The 17,954-nt window shown below is 38.9% G+C and overlaps 1 protein-coding gene across 6 annotated transcripts in view; it reads left to right on the forward strand.

Moving 5' to 3' along the window:
- Positions 1 to 17,954, forward strand: part of LOC146004289 (transcription factor CP2-like protein 1) — a 226,762-nt gene that overhangs the window by 164,354 nt on the left and 44,454 nt on the right. For all 6 annotated transcript variants that reach the window (XM_083143005.1, XM_083143006.1, XM_083143007.1 and 3 more), the window contains one exon: positions 4,127 to 4,221. In XM_083143005.1, coding sequence (XP_082999131.1) covers positions 4,127 to 4,221 — 95 coding nt within the window. The remainder of the gene's footprint in view (positions 1 to 4,126; positions 4,222 to 17,954) is intronic.

The following is a 17,954-nucleotide window of genomic DNA, read 5'->3' on the forward strand; positions in this document are numbered from 1 at the left end:
ACATTTGTCATTAGTGATATATTGTTAATGCAAACACTGTTGTTACTAATTGTATTTGTTTTTTTTAGAGGGTTCACACGTTATTTTTTACTACCTCACCAAGTAATCATGCACTGCTGGATCATTGTTCAAAATCCAGCTCGGCATGTACATTTTTGATAATTAATGCTTTTAACACTGTGTTATCAGTGACCAGTTTAGGCTCTGTCCGAAAGGTATAAAGTACAGACTTGAAGTATAGTCTTGACGGAAGTGACGTCACCTAGTACAGTTCGAAAGCGACAAGAACAGAAGTATGCAAGTGCACAGCTCGCAGTACAGAAGGATGCTGACTAGGTCACGTGATTTCCACACTGTTGTTCATTTGTTTAAAATCACAGAGGTAGAAAGCCAGCAACACAGGTTAATTATACGTTATGGGCTAGTAAGTTGTTGGTCAAAGTTCCTCTAATGTGTGGAAATGTAGTATGTGTAGGAACATTTGAAGATGCTATGTGATTTCTGTCGTGTTAAACAAGTGTTTAAAATGTGGGGGGAAAAACGAGTACTCAGTTTTATCTACTGATCGTATTTGGCGCTGCAGTCGAAGTGAAATTCGAAAGAATCACTTCCAGTCAACAACTTGAAGATCACAGTCCACATGACCATACTCGGAGGATGTTCACTTGAAGTACGGTCTTGCACCTTTTGGACACGGCCGTTGTAGATAATGTATCTGAAATTAAATATAACACAAAGTCCTGAACAACTATCAGGAAATTTGACCATACCTGCCAAAGGGATGGGGAGCGTTGCAACTGCAAACTTGGCATGTCATATGTAAGTTCGCTCAATAATAGCTAGTTTTTTAGATAGATAGTTTGTCATTTTAAAGCATTTTCCACAGAAAATTTGTAAGTTTTTCTTGTTAGTGCCACATATTGCCACTTGATAATTATTGATGGAATACTTTAAGTAGTTTAAGATACAATTTTCATGTTAAACTAAGACTGTGGTACAACAACCCTTGTAGGATCCAAGCCTGCCAAGAGACTTCATTAGATACAGGCAACAAGTCCCATGTTTGCTGTTATAAGCTCTAAACTGTAATTTCTCCAGTTGTCCTTACAATGCTAGGTCAGTACTGAAATTTTTGAGCTCTCAAGAGGAGTTGCTCATACCAAGTGCAAAGTTGTGGTGCGATAATACAAGAGTGAGTTTTAAATTTGTGGTGTATTGTGATAGAGAGATAGAAGGGCTCCAAAATAATTGTGGAGTATGATGGAACAGGCACTGGTTATAATTGGGTTACATGTGTGTCTTATCAAATATGCATCCATGTTCTATGGCCAACACCTGTCTCACCTATAATGTTGGAGGGAAAACTTGTCATTCAAATGATCCTGAACCTTTATTGGAAATAGAAAAGATGGATTAATGCAAATGCTGCAGTAAAGAAAATTTGTCACAGCAAGAAAATACGAGAGTTTATTTTTTAAGTAAGTTCCGTTTTGCAATAAAAACGAAGTAAGTAAATGTTTTTCAAAAAGCCATTTATTTTCTGAATTTGCGTACACTTCTCTATTTTTCTACATAATTTCCTTGCCGGTTTAAACATTAATCGTAACAAACTACGAGGGTTTGGATACCCTCCTCATAGAACTCTGCCGCCTGTGATGATAACCAGCTACTCACGGTTGTTTTCACTTCTTCATCAGTGTCTAAACGCTTGCTGCCCAGGAAGGTCTTCAGATGGCGGAAGAGGTGCTAGTCGCTAGGTGAAGGTCTCCCTGTATGGCAGATGATCGAATACCTCCCAGCCAAAAGATTCAATCAGATCTTGAGTTTGAGCCCCAGCATGTGGCCTTGCATTGTCATGAATCAGTACGACACCGGCTGACAGCATTCCACGCCGTTTGTTCTGGATTGGTCGACAAAGTTTTCTTAGGGTCTCACAGTAAGAAGCTGAGTTAATTGTTGTTCCTTGCAGCAAAAAGTCCACTAACAAAACACCCTGCCTGTCCCATCATCTCCTGTGATGATATGACCTGGCTGTCATCACAGGTGGCAGAGTTCTATGAGGAGGGTATCCAAAAACTCGTAAATCGTTACAATAAATGTTTAAACAGGCAAGGAAATTATGTAGAAAAATAGAGAAGTGTATATAAATTCAGAAAATAAATGTTTTTTTGAGAAACATTTACTTACTTCGTTTCTATGGCAAAATTGACCTTATTTAAAAAAATAATCCTCAGCTTGCTGATGGCCAGAAATTACTGATACCAGGCTTTGAAAAGCACCCTGGAAGTAGTACCCAGTGATCAGCTGTGTATCTCAAATCACCTCATTTGTCACATCCACCAGCACAGCTTTAAATGGTTCTCTAGTAGTTGATAAGAACAAACTCAGCAGAATTGCTGCAAAATCTACATGGTGACAAGTTTTGGTGGGTAATTGTAACAAATATGATAAGAAGTGGGCTATTCCTCCCATGTTCTGATACATGAAGGGCCATGTTGTGCAACTTCCAAGAGTGTTGGCCACTGGGAGCTTGTGCCAGCCATATGCAGGGTGGTGTTTCCAACCTGGAAAGTCAGGGAAGAGCCTAAAGATGAGGCAAAAGTCATGGAAAATCAGTAGTGTCATTAAAAAATCTGGGAAATTGAAATCAAACAAAGAAATGAAGTCAGCTTATCCTAGTGTTGGGGAGTGGCATCCTCATATGCCACTTGCACTGTTGCAGACACCAGTGACCTCAACCTTCCCACTAATACAATATTTTATTTCCTGCGAATTAATTTAAGTTCTGGTTCATAAAGCTGTAGTTTTTTTTATCACAAAGGGAAAGCCAAAATTGAAGCAGCAGTGGCACGAGCCAATAAGAGCAGACTGAGGAGTTGTTGCACTCGTTGGGTGTTACTGCATATCATCTACCACTGCTCATATTCCTGTTTCTAATAGTTTCAGTTAGTGTGCTGTGAGTTTGTGCTGCCATGCCTTATTATTATATTTCATAGAAATGCTTCAGTCGAAGATTATTAATCCAAATACAATGTGTGGTTCAGTGTTGTTGTTTTTTGTTTTTTAATGTAAAAAACTTGACATAAAGTGACATGAGAAAGGTGTGCGTTTGTCAGCTAAAGAGGAAGGATGAATAAATTTAATCATCTGTTTGAACAATCCATCATGACTTAAGGAGTCGTCTTTAAAAATCAATAATCAGTGCAAGTATGTGATGATGGAACATTTATTGAAAAACTCAAACCAATCCATTTGCATGAGGTTTGGGATTTTTGCTTCATTTGAACTGACAATGTCGGAGAAAAGATTTTCATAATTCTGGGAACACCTGCATATAATTGGAGCTGCATTGAGTACACAATGTTCTTTACAATGTTACCCAACAATAGTGAACTGGAATTATGCAATTTAACAATGACCCCATGTCACAACAGAAAATTCATGATTTGGATGATGATGGTCTCATAGTTTACCACATGAAATTTTGATCCTGATCCCACATTGATCTTAAGTCTTAACTGTTCAGCAAAATTCTAAGGAAACTGAACCTTATGTAGAAACTCGATTTGGATCATTTGATTTCACTCACTCAAATTGCTTCAAAAGTTTGCAAATTGATTCAGCTGGGATTGTAACTGAATGAATCTAATGGAATTCAGAAAAATTGGTTATGGAAGTTTGGAATCATTGTTTGATAAAAAAATACAATATTTTAAAATATTGAAATAATCTATACAATCAATTATATTATTTTAATAATGTAGTTGCTTTTATTTCACTTAGATTCATACAGCATTATTTTCATATATTTATTCCTCACAAAACTTGACTTGCACTGGCATTCTCTTTAGCAGATTTTGGATAAAAATGAGTCGGATTAATTTTCTTGCATTCCTGTTTATATATTTGTCTTGTGAAACATGTATTCTTTCTTTCAGTGCTAATATTTAATTTATTTTAGCACATCTTTTAACTAATCTTACTTGGCAATATATCAGTGCTCTGTTGTTTGTGTGTGTTTGTGTGTATTTATTTAATAGAAATATATATGTGTGTGTATTTATTTAAAATTAACTACCGCCTTAACATGCTAATTTTTAATCATCACCCTTTCGTTCTTCTTCAGATTCCTATTGATGCAATTTATTCAGGACCCATGACATCTCCCGTTTCATCCAATGTTGCTGGAGTAAATGGTACCTACAGTCCCCAGGAGACACAGTAAGTGCCCATTAATGAACATATTATGCATGTGTTATGGCATGTGATCTATATCAAGCCAAAAATATGGAAATATATGTATTTCATATATTCCATATATGGTATTTAAACTGATTCTGCTATGCCAAGTTTTTTCTTGAAACTGCATATCATTATTCATTTTATAAGAATTGATTGTTTTGAGGTTACTACTTCAATTAAATTCTGTGCATGGAATTGATCATATGCTAGATAACTACTAAAATTTTTCACTATTGTCATTGCGTACATGAACACTGAAGTTCCTCATCATTGTATTTGGCTTATGTTGCCAGTTCAGTTGTCCCATGCAAGCACACATTTTATCAATAATATTAGACAATTTTAAATTAGCATGCAATTTTTATGTAGTATTTTCTCTTTTGTTACATATAAATTGTACTGATGCACACATATTGTGTGGAAAATTTTCATACATGAAACTGTTTAGCTGAATTTAAGGACATGTAGAATTATTAACACAATATGACGTAAGAAAGTTCTTCCGTGGTGCCCATGCACTTCATGATATATTTTAAAAGTTAATACATAAGTGATTAATTGTAGCTTTATCAATGTTTCATCCTGTCAACCTGGGTAACACTGAATTATTGTAGTAAAGAATAAAAATAAGTGCTAAAGCAGGGTGGCGACAGACCTGGAAAACCTGGAAGACCGGGAAAAGTCAGGGAATTTGAGGTGTCAAAAATAGTCAGGGAAATGTCAGGGAATTTCGTCTTCATTGACTTTTTTATTTTTTTTTTATTTAAAGATATCGTTATGGAACTCTGCACGGGAACAGAAAATTGTTATAACTCTGGCACTATGGGAGCAATCTACTTCGGATAAGTTTTGTTTTGCACCTAAAACATCAGCGCATGCAACCGTGTACAATTCAGAATGCCGGACCGAGGAAGGGGTTTGGGGGGTGCGACCCCCGAATTTCAATAGAAAAAAAATGCGAAGTTTGCCCCTCTTCTCCCACTATTTTGGGGAGAAGGCGTGAACTTTAGTATTCTTTTCAAAGAATGGACATTTCTCAAGAGAATGAAACATGTTTCATGTTCTTGGGTGCCATACAAGTTGAATAATAAGACAAAATGTATTTTTTTTTTACAAAAAAATATGTAATTTGCATTTTTGGAGGAAAATTGTTATAACTCGGGCACTATGGGAGCAATCTACTTCGGATAAGTTTTGTTTTTCAGCTAAAACATTACAGCCTCCTCGATGGCGCAGTGGTAGCGTCCTTGCCTTGTAATCAAGGGGTCCCGGGTTCGATACCCGGTGGAGGCACATAGTGGTTCGGATCCCACTTTAAACTGTAGGTCCAGTCCCGATTAGCCTTACAGTGCATAAAGTGAACTTAAAACACCAACTCAATCCAATCCAATCAGCTAACACATCATAGCATGCAACCGTGTACAATTCAGAACGCCAGACCGAGGAAGGGGGTTTGGGGGGCGTGGTCCCAGAATTTCAATAGAAAAAACAAAAATCTGAAGTTTGCCCCCTCTTCTCCCATTATTTTGGGAATAATTCACGTACTTTAGTATTCTTTTCAAAGAATGGACATTTCTCAAGAGAATGAAACATGTTTCATGTTCTTGGGTGCCATACAACTAGAATAATAAGCCAAAATGTGATTTTTTTTTTACGAAAAATATGTAACTTGCATTTTTGGAGGAAAATTGTTATAACTCGGGCACTATGGGAACAATCTACTTCAGATAAGTTTTGTTTTTCAGATAAAACATCAGAGCATGCAACCGTGTACAATTCAGAACGCCTGACCGAGGAAGGGGGTTTGAGGGAGCCCGACCCCGGAATTTCAATAAAAAAAACATAAAAATCTGAAGTTTGCCCCCTCTTCTCCCGCTATTTTTGGGATAAGGTGCAAACCTTAGTATTCTCTTCAAAGAATGAACGTTTCCAAAGAGAATGAAACATGTTTCATGTTCTTGGGTGCCATAAGCCAAAATGTGAAACACTGTTTTTTACTAAAAATAGGTAATTTGCATATTGCTCAGAAAATTGTTATAACTCTGGCACTATGGGAGCAATCTACTTCGGGTAAGTTTTGTTTTTCAGCTAAAACATCATAGCATGCAACCGTGTACAATTCAGAACGCCGAACTGAGGAAGGGGGGTTTGGGGGGGGGTGACCCCCGAATTTCAAGGAAAAAGTTTGCCCCCTCTTCTCCCGATATTTCTGACGAAGGCACGAAGTTTAGTATTCTTTTCAAAGAATGGACATTTCCAAAGAGATTGAAACATGTTTCATGTTCCTGGGTGCCATACAAATTGAATAATGAGCCAAAATGTGAAACTCTGTTTGGAAATGTGGCATGGATATGTTGCAGAGAAGGGTGAGGTTGGTCATCAATATGAATTTCCCAGGCTTGCTCCAGACCTGTGTCAGAGTTTCCACCCAAACATTAGAGTATGAACGTCCAAAAAGTACATTCATTTCGTAATCAGCACCATTATACCATTTGGTATCATCAGGCCAGTACGACCTTACTCTGATGATACCATATGGTATCATTGGGGGAGTTAAGGTTAAGCCTCTAAATATTACGTGGAAAATTCATTGAATTATCATTTTTTCTTGTCCATATGGGAGTAGTAAGGGGACTTGTCAACAGATGGAGGGGATAAGAGCAGGTGGTCCCGCCCGATAGTTGTCGGACGTCGTAGTAAGGCATTTTGTTGGGCAAACTGAAGGAACATGGAAACAAATAGGTTCCATTGATACATAAGATTTTTGTTGAATATCGCCACCTGACAAAGTATCTCATTACAACATGCGACAGAAATTACATGGACTGCAACATCCAACAAAATTCGAATGCATAAACAAGAAGAGCTTTAGACTGCAAATATGCTGCTGGAATTTTATTACTCTTCTGGCTCACTTCACCTTATTTAATGTAGCAGTGCTTATGAAGGTCTTCTTTCATCATCCTGACATATTACTGGTTTCGCACAAGTTAACATACGTTTACAATGACATTGCACTATTCTTAGATATCAAGAAGAATCCAACCAAACGGGATATATATTGAATACTATCACGAAAAAGTGAAACATAAATCTGCAATGGTGAACGTTATAAAAATTGGCAAGAGCATGCTCCCAACCTCAAATTTACTGCAACACTAGTATTGCAATGAAATTGTCGCCACTCTCTGTCCTGTCTGTTTAAACTTGTGAGAGATGGTCATTAATCTCTCACAGAGTAAGGTTAATGTCCAATATTATGAAACAAGATACTAATAATAAATACGTAAATATTTTAATATCATATTTACTCGATTCATTCAATCATAAAAGCAAATCACTTTCTACAAGAATTGACTTTTCTCTGCCAGTCCTGCTAAATTTTAACTTTCTATCTACTGATTTATATGAGGGGTGGCCAGAAAGTAATTTCCAATTAGTAGGGACATTCATTTTTCGCAAACGCCAAAAATGAAAAATGGTAATTGCTGCGAAGTTATGTTTGGGAATGTGCAGTGATGTCTCGACACATTTTTCGCCCATTCGAAATATCGAAATAATGCGAATTTGGCATAAAATGCGAATTGTTGGCGTTTTTAACGATTTTTTTAAAGAAATGTCCTAAAAAATCAAAACTTCATGAAATCCAACATTCTTGTCTTTTCTAGGCCATGTTTGTGTACATAGAACATGCAAGTTTTCCAACATTTTATTCAAGAGTAAATTATAGAGTTATACGAACATGGAATAATTCCGACAGACACATTAATTTATGTATTTCCCACGATTTTTTCAATTTCTATCAGAACCATTTGCATCACAGAGCAATGTGGAAGGGTTCTAACAGGAGATCGAGTGCATATCTACCGTCACATGGGAGGTCACATCTTCGTATTTGTCTCACGAGATATGTTTTGAATTACCAAGCCAAGTGCGCACCATCGGCATTTGTCGAGCGAGTAATAATGGAGGTCAGTCGTTAGGGCATCTGACTACTATGCGAGAGACCCGGGGTCGATCCCTGCAGTGCAGAACCGGTATGTTTTCCACCTATTCAAACTGCTCCGGCGCCCACTCAGCATCATATGAAGCTGGTACCTTGAGGAAACTTTGAGGGATAAAGGTAGCCAGGAGCATGGTGCTGATCACATCACCCCCACCTTCAACCGTGATCAAGAAAGTGTGGGGCCCTAACTCCACACCCCTATACACCTCCATGGAAAAGTGCAGGGGAGCACTTTACTTTTACTTCCTCAAAAATATGTTCCAACATATCAAACTGTCACGAAAATACGTAGACCATGTGACCTACAATTTAAAATAATAGTTTAAAAGCACAATGGAGTATTAAGTTTCGGTATATGGGCCGCATTTTTTTTGGGGAGGGGGGGATTAAAAATTACAAAAATTGTAAGTACTGAACTGAAAATGTAGAATAAAACAATGGAATTACAAATCAAAATTTATTTCACAAAAATGAATTGAAAGAAATTAAAGACACACCATACAAATAAGAATCCTTCATAGTAAGTGTTCAATGTGAAAATTGAGCCCGATCTGCTTTTTATTAAAGTTTTATTTGAATTTCTGTATTTGAAAGTCTCAGAAGGTGAAGCAGTGAAGAATCTGCCAGTCTGCTTCTGTAGCGGTTCTTGATGAACTTCATTGAAGAAAAAACACTTTCACACGTGTATGTGCTGCCGAACATCGATGTCATTCTTTGCCCAAAACTACGAAGGTTTGGAAAGCGCTCTTTTGAAAGGTATTTGAAAAACTCTGGCCCCTTTTCTTGCCTAGTTTGAAGGAACACATCGCCTTGCAAATCACACAATTCAAGTTTGAGAGAAGCTATTTTAATTTTCAATCTTACGTTTTTTGAAGATATTGCTCATTTCGATATTTGCACAAACTTTAACAATCAGTGACAGTACAATCCGAGTTGGAACACTGGAAATCTCTTCGTACTTTGTGCGTAGTAAAACATATCTCTATAGCGCTCCTCTGCAGGTTGTTTCTAAACACAAAGAGTGAAGCCTTTGCGGAAGAGGACGAGTTCATTCTGCATAGCAAAGGGGTGGAATGCATGGGGTGAAGAGAAAGTTACGTCACTTTAGCTTCTTCTGATTATCATTATTGACTGCAAAATCAATTCTACCTGTAATATAGTCTTTCTTCACAGAGCATCCGTTCCTTCAATAAACACAGAACGTATTTTAATAAAAATAAATAAAATTAATGTATTTTGTAAATTGGCTTCGCAGGCTGCAGAAAAAGGCAACGGGGGCCGCCAGTTGGAACCCCTGTTATATATTATCGTCTTGCATTTCCTTGTTATATATTACCTTCTTGCATTTCATAGGTACATCCCTGTTCCATATTAATCTTTGAACACTTCGATAGAGTCCACCACCCATTTGTCTGTTTTTCTGTTTACATCCTCATCTATTCTTCCACTTCTCTCAATTATGCTTCCTAGATATTTGAAGCTCTCCGCTACCCTCAACTCTTCCGTGTCAATCTTTATTCTTGGTTCATTTCTGGCTCTTGTTTCATGTTGTTATGAGGAGCTCTCAAAAAGTAATGCCCCACATTTTTTTTCTCAGCTAATATTTAATTGATGTTAATGATATTGCTACAGAATATTGTTGTATGTATCCTCTATACATGTTATTCTTCAACATAATCTCCCTTCACTGCTACGGCCTAACGCAACCTTGGAACAAGGGCTTGTGTGCCATCCCTGTACCAGCTTGCTGGCTGTTTCTTCAACCATGTTTTTGCAGCACGAACCACACTCTCATTGTCCTCAAATTTCACACCGTGCAGTGCATACTTCATTGGCCTAAAGAGATAGAAGTCAGAAGGTGCGAGATCAGGGCTTAAGGAGGATGGGGAGTACAGAGAACCCCAATCTGACGATTGCCTCGGTGGTTTTCAGGCTCGTGTGTGGTTTTGCATGCAAAAGCAACACATCCTTCACATTTCTGTCTAGTCTCACTCTCCTGTAACGTTTCTTCAGTTGCTCCAACATGTTGATGTACCTGTCAGAATTTACTGTTTCACCTTGGGCCAAAACATCAACAAGAACGACCCCAAACATGTCCCAGAACACTGTGATCATCACTTTACCTCAGAGGCTGTTGTTTTGAACTTCTTCTTTCTTGGTGATTGTGTGTGGTGCCACTCCATCGATTGTTTCTTTGTCTCTGGTTCGTAATGGTGTGCCCACAACCCGTTTGTGAATATTCACCACACTTTTGTTCTCGGGCACCAAGAATTCAATTACCGCTCTCTGTTTGTAACTAGTGTCACACAGACCCGCCATCTTTACTCACCACTACACTGCTACCGCCTATCGGTCGAACGTGAAACTCTGCACACAAACTAAGGAAGCATCACAGTTGGACTGAGAAACAGGACACTTCGATATCTTAAACCAGTAATGAGAAAAAAAAATGTGGGGCATTACTTTTTGAGCACTCCTCGTATTAACACTTCACTCTTTTCTGCTCTGAATTTCATTCCTGCTCCTCTAATTTCCTCATTCCAACTATCAAGCTGTCTCTGTACTACTACTTCCCTGTTTCCCCATATTACTAAGTCATCAGCGAATAAGAGGGCCTTCATCCCTTCTTCTTCTATCTTCTTCCCCACCTCTTCGTTAGTATTGGGGAAGGAGCACTTCCCTGTTTTAGTCCATTACTTATACTGAACCACCCTGTTCTTCATACTGAACCACTCTGTTCTTCACACAGCTCGGGTTGACCTTGTATGTGCTCTGCACACTCTACACTCTCTCTTCCTCGACTCCTTTCTCTGTTAGAGCCTTCCAATCATATCCCTTTTCTATATCTAGGAATGGCATAATCAAATCATTTCCATACTCGTAATTCCTTTCCTGTATTTGCCTTATGATGAATATCAGATCTACTGTTGATCTGCCTCTTCTAAATCCATGCTGTTTCTCTCTCATGTTCAGCTATGTTACTTCCCTTATTCTTTTCTCTAATATTTTCTCATACACCTTTGCTGAGTGGCACGTAAGTGTTATTCCTCTGTAGTTTTTACATTCCTTTCTGTCCCCCTTCTTGAATATGGGAAGTAATAGTCCCTTCGTCCAATCTCTTGGCACTTCTCTTTCTTGCCACACTGTTTTCAACACTGTACAGCCACTGCTCACCAATCACTCGTGCTCCTAGTATCATTTCCACTGACACTTCATCTACTCCAGGTACTCTACCTCTCTTCAATCCCGTCAGTGCTTCCTCCACATCTTTCTATGTGAGATTCATTTTTCCCTTCCTGTTTTCTTTTTCCTTCACTTCTTCATGTTCATTTCCTATTTTCAGGTTCAGCAATTTCTCAATATGATTTCTCCACATTCTCCTTATTTCTTCATCCTCTTCTACAACGTTTCCCCTTTCATCCCTTAGCTTACAGCTGTCTCCTCTTTCTCTTCTTCTTTCTGTCACTAATTCATACAATACTTCCTTGTTCCCTCTTTCCTCCATTACTACTGTTCTTGCCTCTTTCTTCTTTTCCACGTACTCTTTTCATGCATTGTGATTTACATTTAAATCATTTTCTAAATGCATCATTTTTGTTTTTCACTGCCTCTCTAATTCTTTCATTCCGCCATGGTGTTTCTTTCTTTTTTATTTTCTTGCTTGTCCTTCCACATACCTTTTCTGCTGCCTCTACTAATTCTGTTTTAAATCTTATCCATTCTGTTTCTACTCTTTTGGGTTCCTCTCTTGGTGCTTTTGTTTGCAATATTTCTTGATATTTCTCTTTATCATCTTATCCTTCAATTTCCACACTCTTATCCTTCTCCCTTGTTCCTCCCTTCTATCTTTTATTTTCCATCTCCTCACATCTCCTACTAGTAGCCTGTGCCTGTCTCTTTCCACTTCTGCATTAAAATCACAATTTTCCATTCCTTTCCTACATGTTCTTTCAAGTCTTGTAGCAAATTTTGACTTCATTTGTGTGTGAAGCATGTAGGCTGTAGATGCTAGTAACTTTTATTGGTGAAATGTGTAAATTAAATGCAGTCACAAACATCTAAACCTTAAAGCAAGTAAAAACAATAATAATTTCCATACAAATTCATTTTGTTATTTACATGGAGTAGGACCACTTTTCGTGGAATGCCCCGTATGCACAATTTCTTACAAGTCCTTCACTACAGTCAGTTTCACACACTCTTTTCATGAAATTTAAAACAGTAAAAAAATGGAGTTCATAATTCTTTTGAAATAATGTTCAGTTTCTCTCTGAATTTGTTTTGCACTAAACAATTTTACCAATAGGTCTTCAATCACACAGTTACAGTCATTTTCAGCACGCACGGTCTCGAGAGGAAATCCGCCACTACCACAAGAGAACGCTTGAGACTCGTAAGGTTTGTATGCCTCTTCCTACAGACCATGCCCTCCAAAAGGAACCACAACCTGTAGTCCAATCAGCCGGAGCAATGAAATCAGGCACATTCCTCTGAAGCCACTCCTGTGTGGTCTTTGCCTTGTGGGCCGGTGCTGAGTCCTGCTGGAAGCTCCACGACTCATTGTTGAACATGGTGCGGGTCAACAATTTCACAAGTGGCTCCAACACTGTCGCTTGGTACACCAGATGTTTTCACACCATGTTCACAGAAGTGGAGGTCAGTTGTCCCATCCTACGAAACCCCCCATCAAACCATCACTGAGGTGGGATGATGGTCTCTTGAGGATCCGTGGCGCGTTTTCACGACCTTCCTGAGATGTCGAGGCATAAACACGGTCGTTTTGACGATTCTAAGTCTCTTCGATCGTGAAGATTTTTTCGTCCGTGAAAAGGAACCTCCTGTGGCCACCTTTTGCATAACGCTGAAGGAGTCTTTTTGTTTTCTGCTCCCTCTGAACCTTAAGCTGTGGAGTGAGGAAGTGACCAGTACTTCGCCGATAAGTGTGGAGTCCTAGGTCACTTCGGAGCACACGCGACACGACATTTTCGAAATGTTCAGCTCTCGAGCCATCACTGATTGTTTCCTGACAGGATTTCGTCGAATCCGCGCTGCCACTGCTTTCACGAGCTTGTGGCTCCTCACGCTGCGAGGTCTACCTTTCCTGGGGCGGTCCTTAATTGTCCCTGTGTCACAGTATCTGTTGATGATCCGATGCACGAACGTCCTGTTGATATTCAGCTTTTTCATGGTGTTGAAAATGTCCGATGGTGATTTGCCAACTTCGTGCAGTGCGAGTACTGCCACACGGGTCTCGTATACACCCCACTCCATTCGACTCGCAGTGAAATTTACCTTTCCGCTATCACAGCCAAACACACAATGATATTGGTTGTTGTTTGATCCAACATTGCGGGGTTATCTTGCCAACCAGTGTTGCCATCCCTGTCTAAACTTTGTAACAGAATTTATGATATAACTAAGTAATTTGTCGCTTTACCATTTTTAAACATATTAATAATTTAACAACTTATTTTCATATTCATCTAATACATAGTTTAAAATTTAATATGCACATGTTTAATAAGTCTAAGTTTATAATGTTATACCCATATTTTATCTTGCAATTGTTTCATGTCCCAATTCCACATGTATTTTATTTAATATTGTAAAGGGGCTAATTTTGGTTAATTTTATCTTAAATAGCTTTCTTTTTCTGAAAACCCCTTCATCAAATTTCGCGAATGTTGAGCCTCAATTTGCGCTGTGGTGCAAATTTCAGAGTTTTCTCCTGTTTTCCATTTGGAGTTCAAAATTTTCAATTTTTGGGAGCTTATAGAAAAAAAGGGGGCGAAGACACCTCATATGTTTAACAAGTTTCAAACTTACCTGCATCGCATAGCAAACATAAGAAATATGGGTAATATGTTTTGACCCCTTCATGAAAAATCGACCGGATTTATTGCGGATCTGGAAGCAAAGATGGTAATAAACAATATTTATTTCTGAAGAAAATTGTTTTTGAATCATTTCATTTGGAATTATGGAACATAAGTTATTGCTATAGCGATTTTAAAAACGTCTGAAAATTGTGAAATCATCGCACGGAACTAATTAAAAATGGCCACCTGATCTAAACACAAGCCTGAAGAAAAATACCCATGTCGATTTTCAACACTTGAAGGAGGATTGATTGATTTGGTGTTTTATGTCCACTTTATGCACTGTAAGACTAATCGGGACTGGACCTACAGTTTAAAGTGGAATCCGAACCACTATGTGCCTCCACTGGGTATCGAACCTTTGATTACAAGGCGACGACGCTACCACTACGCCATGGGGGTACTTGAAGGATTGAGAAATAAGTGTTTAAATTATTACATTTTTAAAAAAAAAATCGTAGTGCGACAAGGGTTGATCGAAATGGCATGGAATGAATCGCATATGAAGAAGCTTTGAAGTAAAATTGATCATAACAACGATTAAAAAAAGCACAAGCAAATGAGATTCATGTTTTACAAGAGATCGTAAAAGAACGGTTGAAAATGCCTCCTGAATCTTCTAGCAAAATTGTTTAGCAGCAAAATATTTTAAGTGCAAGTGTTTTATAATTGTAATTCTTAAAAGCGTCGGTGGCTTTTTCTTTAGAAAGTTAGTATCTAGGGATCTTGATTTTTCACAAATGCGATAACACCAGAAAATGTTAAATGTTGGGAAAAAAGAAAATAAAAAAGTGTATGTTCCGTGACATGTTCTAATCACTGTATTTCATGCACAGTTTGAATCTCACTTTTTCGAGTTGATTGTCCATCCCGTGCATGTGTAACGGCTTCGTAAAAACACTGACACCGTAGACGTTTTGATGCCTGATGAGAAGAAATGGACAAACACACATACTGAGATGGTTCCGGCACACAATGTTAATGCATGGAAACAGAGGAGGCGAGTGGTAAAAAAACGTTCTGATTGAAATGGCAGCCTTAAACAGTGGGATAGTTGATCCCCATTTTTTTTTGCCTCCACACTATGGCCTCTTAATGCTGAGCCTTGTCTACTACAAAGAGAAGTAAACTATCCTTACCCCCCTCCCCCCGTTTTTGGAACCCAATTGCCACGACTGACCTTAAACATACAATTCTGAGGTTCTATCTATACCCCTTAGAAATATGGTGTTCGGAAGAAAGAATTCCTGGATACGTGCCTGACGTGATTATGCTTTTTTGACACTCGTGCACTGTAATGAGATTCATTTGCAAACAAGGGTAAACAGATTAGATCAGGTTACGTCATAACTCGTCCAAAACTGTCTCCAAACCGGTAAGATAACTACCGCCATGTTTTAGCGGCATATTACTCTGCATCGAACTGGTTAGCAGCAGTCCGTCGAAATCTCGAACAAGGTTGCGTGCTACAACCTGCGAATACAAAGCCGTGCTTCGAAGCGATTGTTCTGTGCGACTTGGACGGTGCTAATGTTGATAATACTTCGTCGCTGACCTTCTTAATGCCTGGTGAGGAAACCTAATTTGCATTACCCAGTTTGAAGTGGTAAGGACCTGCCGTATGGGAAAAGCGAACCTCGTCAAGTTGTGCAAAATTACGTGCAAGACTGAGTGCAAACAATCTGTGTGTGCCTTGTTATCAAAGGGTCCCAGCTTCGATACCCGGTGGGGGCGCATTGCACAGTGGTTCTGATCCCACTTTAAACTGTACGTCCAGCCCGATTAGCTTTTCCGTGCATAGACTTAAAACAACAATTCATTCAAAACAAAGAAACATGTAAGCAATGTATTTTAATTGGAAGAGATGACTAAGTTCACGATACACCCTTTTGGAACAGATTGCTATGGTAGTAATTTTTGGTACTACAGACTGTTTCAAAAGTCGCGCAACCCTAAATTTGGATTGATTTATATCGCTTTTGCCATTTTTACTAATCGCTAAGATGAGGATGAGTGATGATAGAATGAAATTGATGAAGGGACACTCACAAAGGACACTCATACCAAGGGCGGGATTCGAACCCGGAACCCCCTTGCGTCGTAGCACGCTGCTAACCACTCCGCTATGGAAGTCGCGTATAACAGGAGAGGTTCCGTATTTCACAGCATAATCGTCGCAGATTTTGTGCCTTTTTTTTTTCAATATGTGTGTGGCGCGACCATTAAGTAAAGCCTATTTTTTAAATAAAAAAAGTGCCAATATTGCCGGTACTTAAAAATAATTTATTACTAAACTGTCTTTGGTGCAAGATTAGGATGCACGGAATACTCGTCAATGTTCATTAAAATTGAATAATCTAAAATGACGCACATCATTTCTTCGTTCGAGTTTAGCGAACATTTTTCCGTTGTGATAAAAACAGTTAACACATTAGTTGTTATCGATTTGTGCATTATAGACAAAACATTACACTTGAGAAAATTTAGTACCGTGTTGCGAAGTACAGACTTGCAAAAGGTAATCTAGTCTGTGTCCGAAGGTTCTGTGTCGCTATGGTTTCGTTATCTGACGCGCCGATGCAACGATTACGCGGTGAAATACGGTGTTCTCATGGGTTTTCTGCATAATAAAGCCACGTCCATTTAGATATTTTTAAATGCTTTTGAATGCTAGTTCATTCCGTACAAGAAATGGTTGCAGTTAATTATCCTCTAGTCGATGTAATTTTTGTTTCAGCTTCGTGGAGAAAAGATTTTAAGAAATCGTCGGTTTTGCAAATGACACTATGCTAATCTGTGTTTTGTGACTACTAAGTCATATCCAGCGCTTAATGGTTTGGAAAAAGTTATTTTATGGTTGAAGTGAAAAAGAAATGACATTTTTAGTGGCATATAATCGTAGTTAGCAACACTAGTAGTCCGGAAATTTGTTAGCTGTTGCAGACAGCATGTTCCCAAGTACTTACGATACATCTGCATGGAAGACCATTAATCACAATTTATTGTTCAGACGTACCAAGCGGATAGACAGTTCATATATTTTGTTCATTTTAGTGGCAAGTCAATCCATTAGCGGCAGTTGTGTAGCGTGGTTGCATACAATCAAATCAAAATTATGCTTTTCGAGGCTTCCTGTCGTCAACACGTGAGACAAAAAAGTTAAGAAAAGTTAATGGCCTCTATGCGCTGTGAAAGTTTGTCGTGTCAAATTGTGAACAGAGTTGCCCAAATGTGGCAAGAAGGTGGGTGTTGGTAGGAGCGACTTTCCCATAAGCACACGAATGTCAACATCCCTTCACACCCCGGTCTGAATTCTTGCAGGCTAACGAGGCTCTGGCGTCGGGGCTCGCAGACAGTATAATCCTCTGCAGGGCTTGTTCTGTGGCCTCTCCATGTGCGTTTGGGATTATGCTTTCACACGTTAGCCAGAAGTTGCAAGAAACGAATAAAATAACAATCAAACAAAGCCTGTTTCAGTGGGTGACGCTTCGCCAGCGCATTGAGTCCCATCGCCGCTGTTTTCTGGCTTTCGAGACCGGAACCTTTTCAAGTAGCCCTCAATTGTCCTCACTATGCTGGGTCAACGCCTAAATTTTGAGGGTGGGGCAATCGAACCTGGGGCCGCTCAGAGCTATTAAAAGCCGGCCGAATCTGGTTACGAAGTTGTACCGATGGCCGCTTAACGCAAAGACTCGATGCACTCGGTCTGCAGCCACGACACTCCGTCGAGAAACTGCGTTGCGTACATGGTCGGGAACCATGCGCGTCACATGATAAGCGTACAGTCTGCACTTTGAGCAGAATTGATTTCTGCTTGTGTATTTGCT

Source organism: Lepisma saccharinum, chromosome 21 (genome assembly GCF_977018435.1).
Source record: "Lepisma saccharinum chromosome 21, izLepSacc3.1, whole genome shotgun sequence".
NCBI lineage: Eukaryota > Metazoa > Arthropoda > Insecta > Zygentoma > Lepismatidae > Lepisma > Lepisma saccharinum.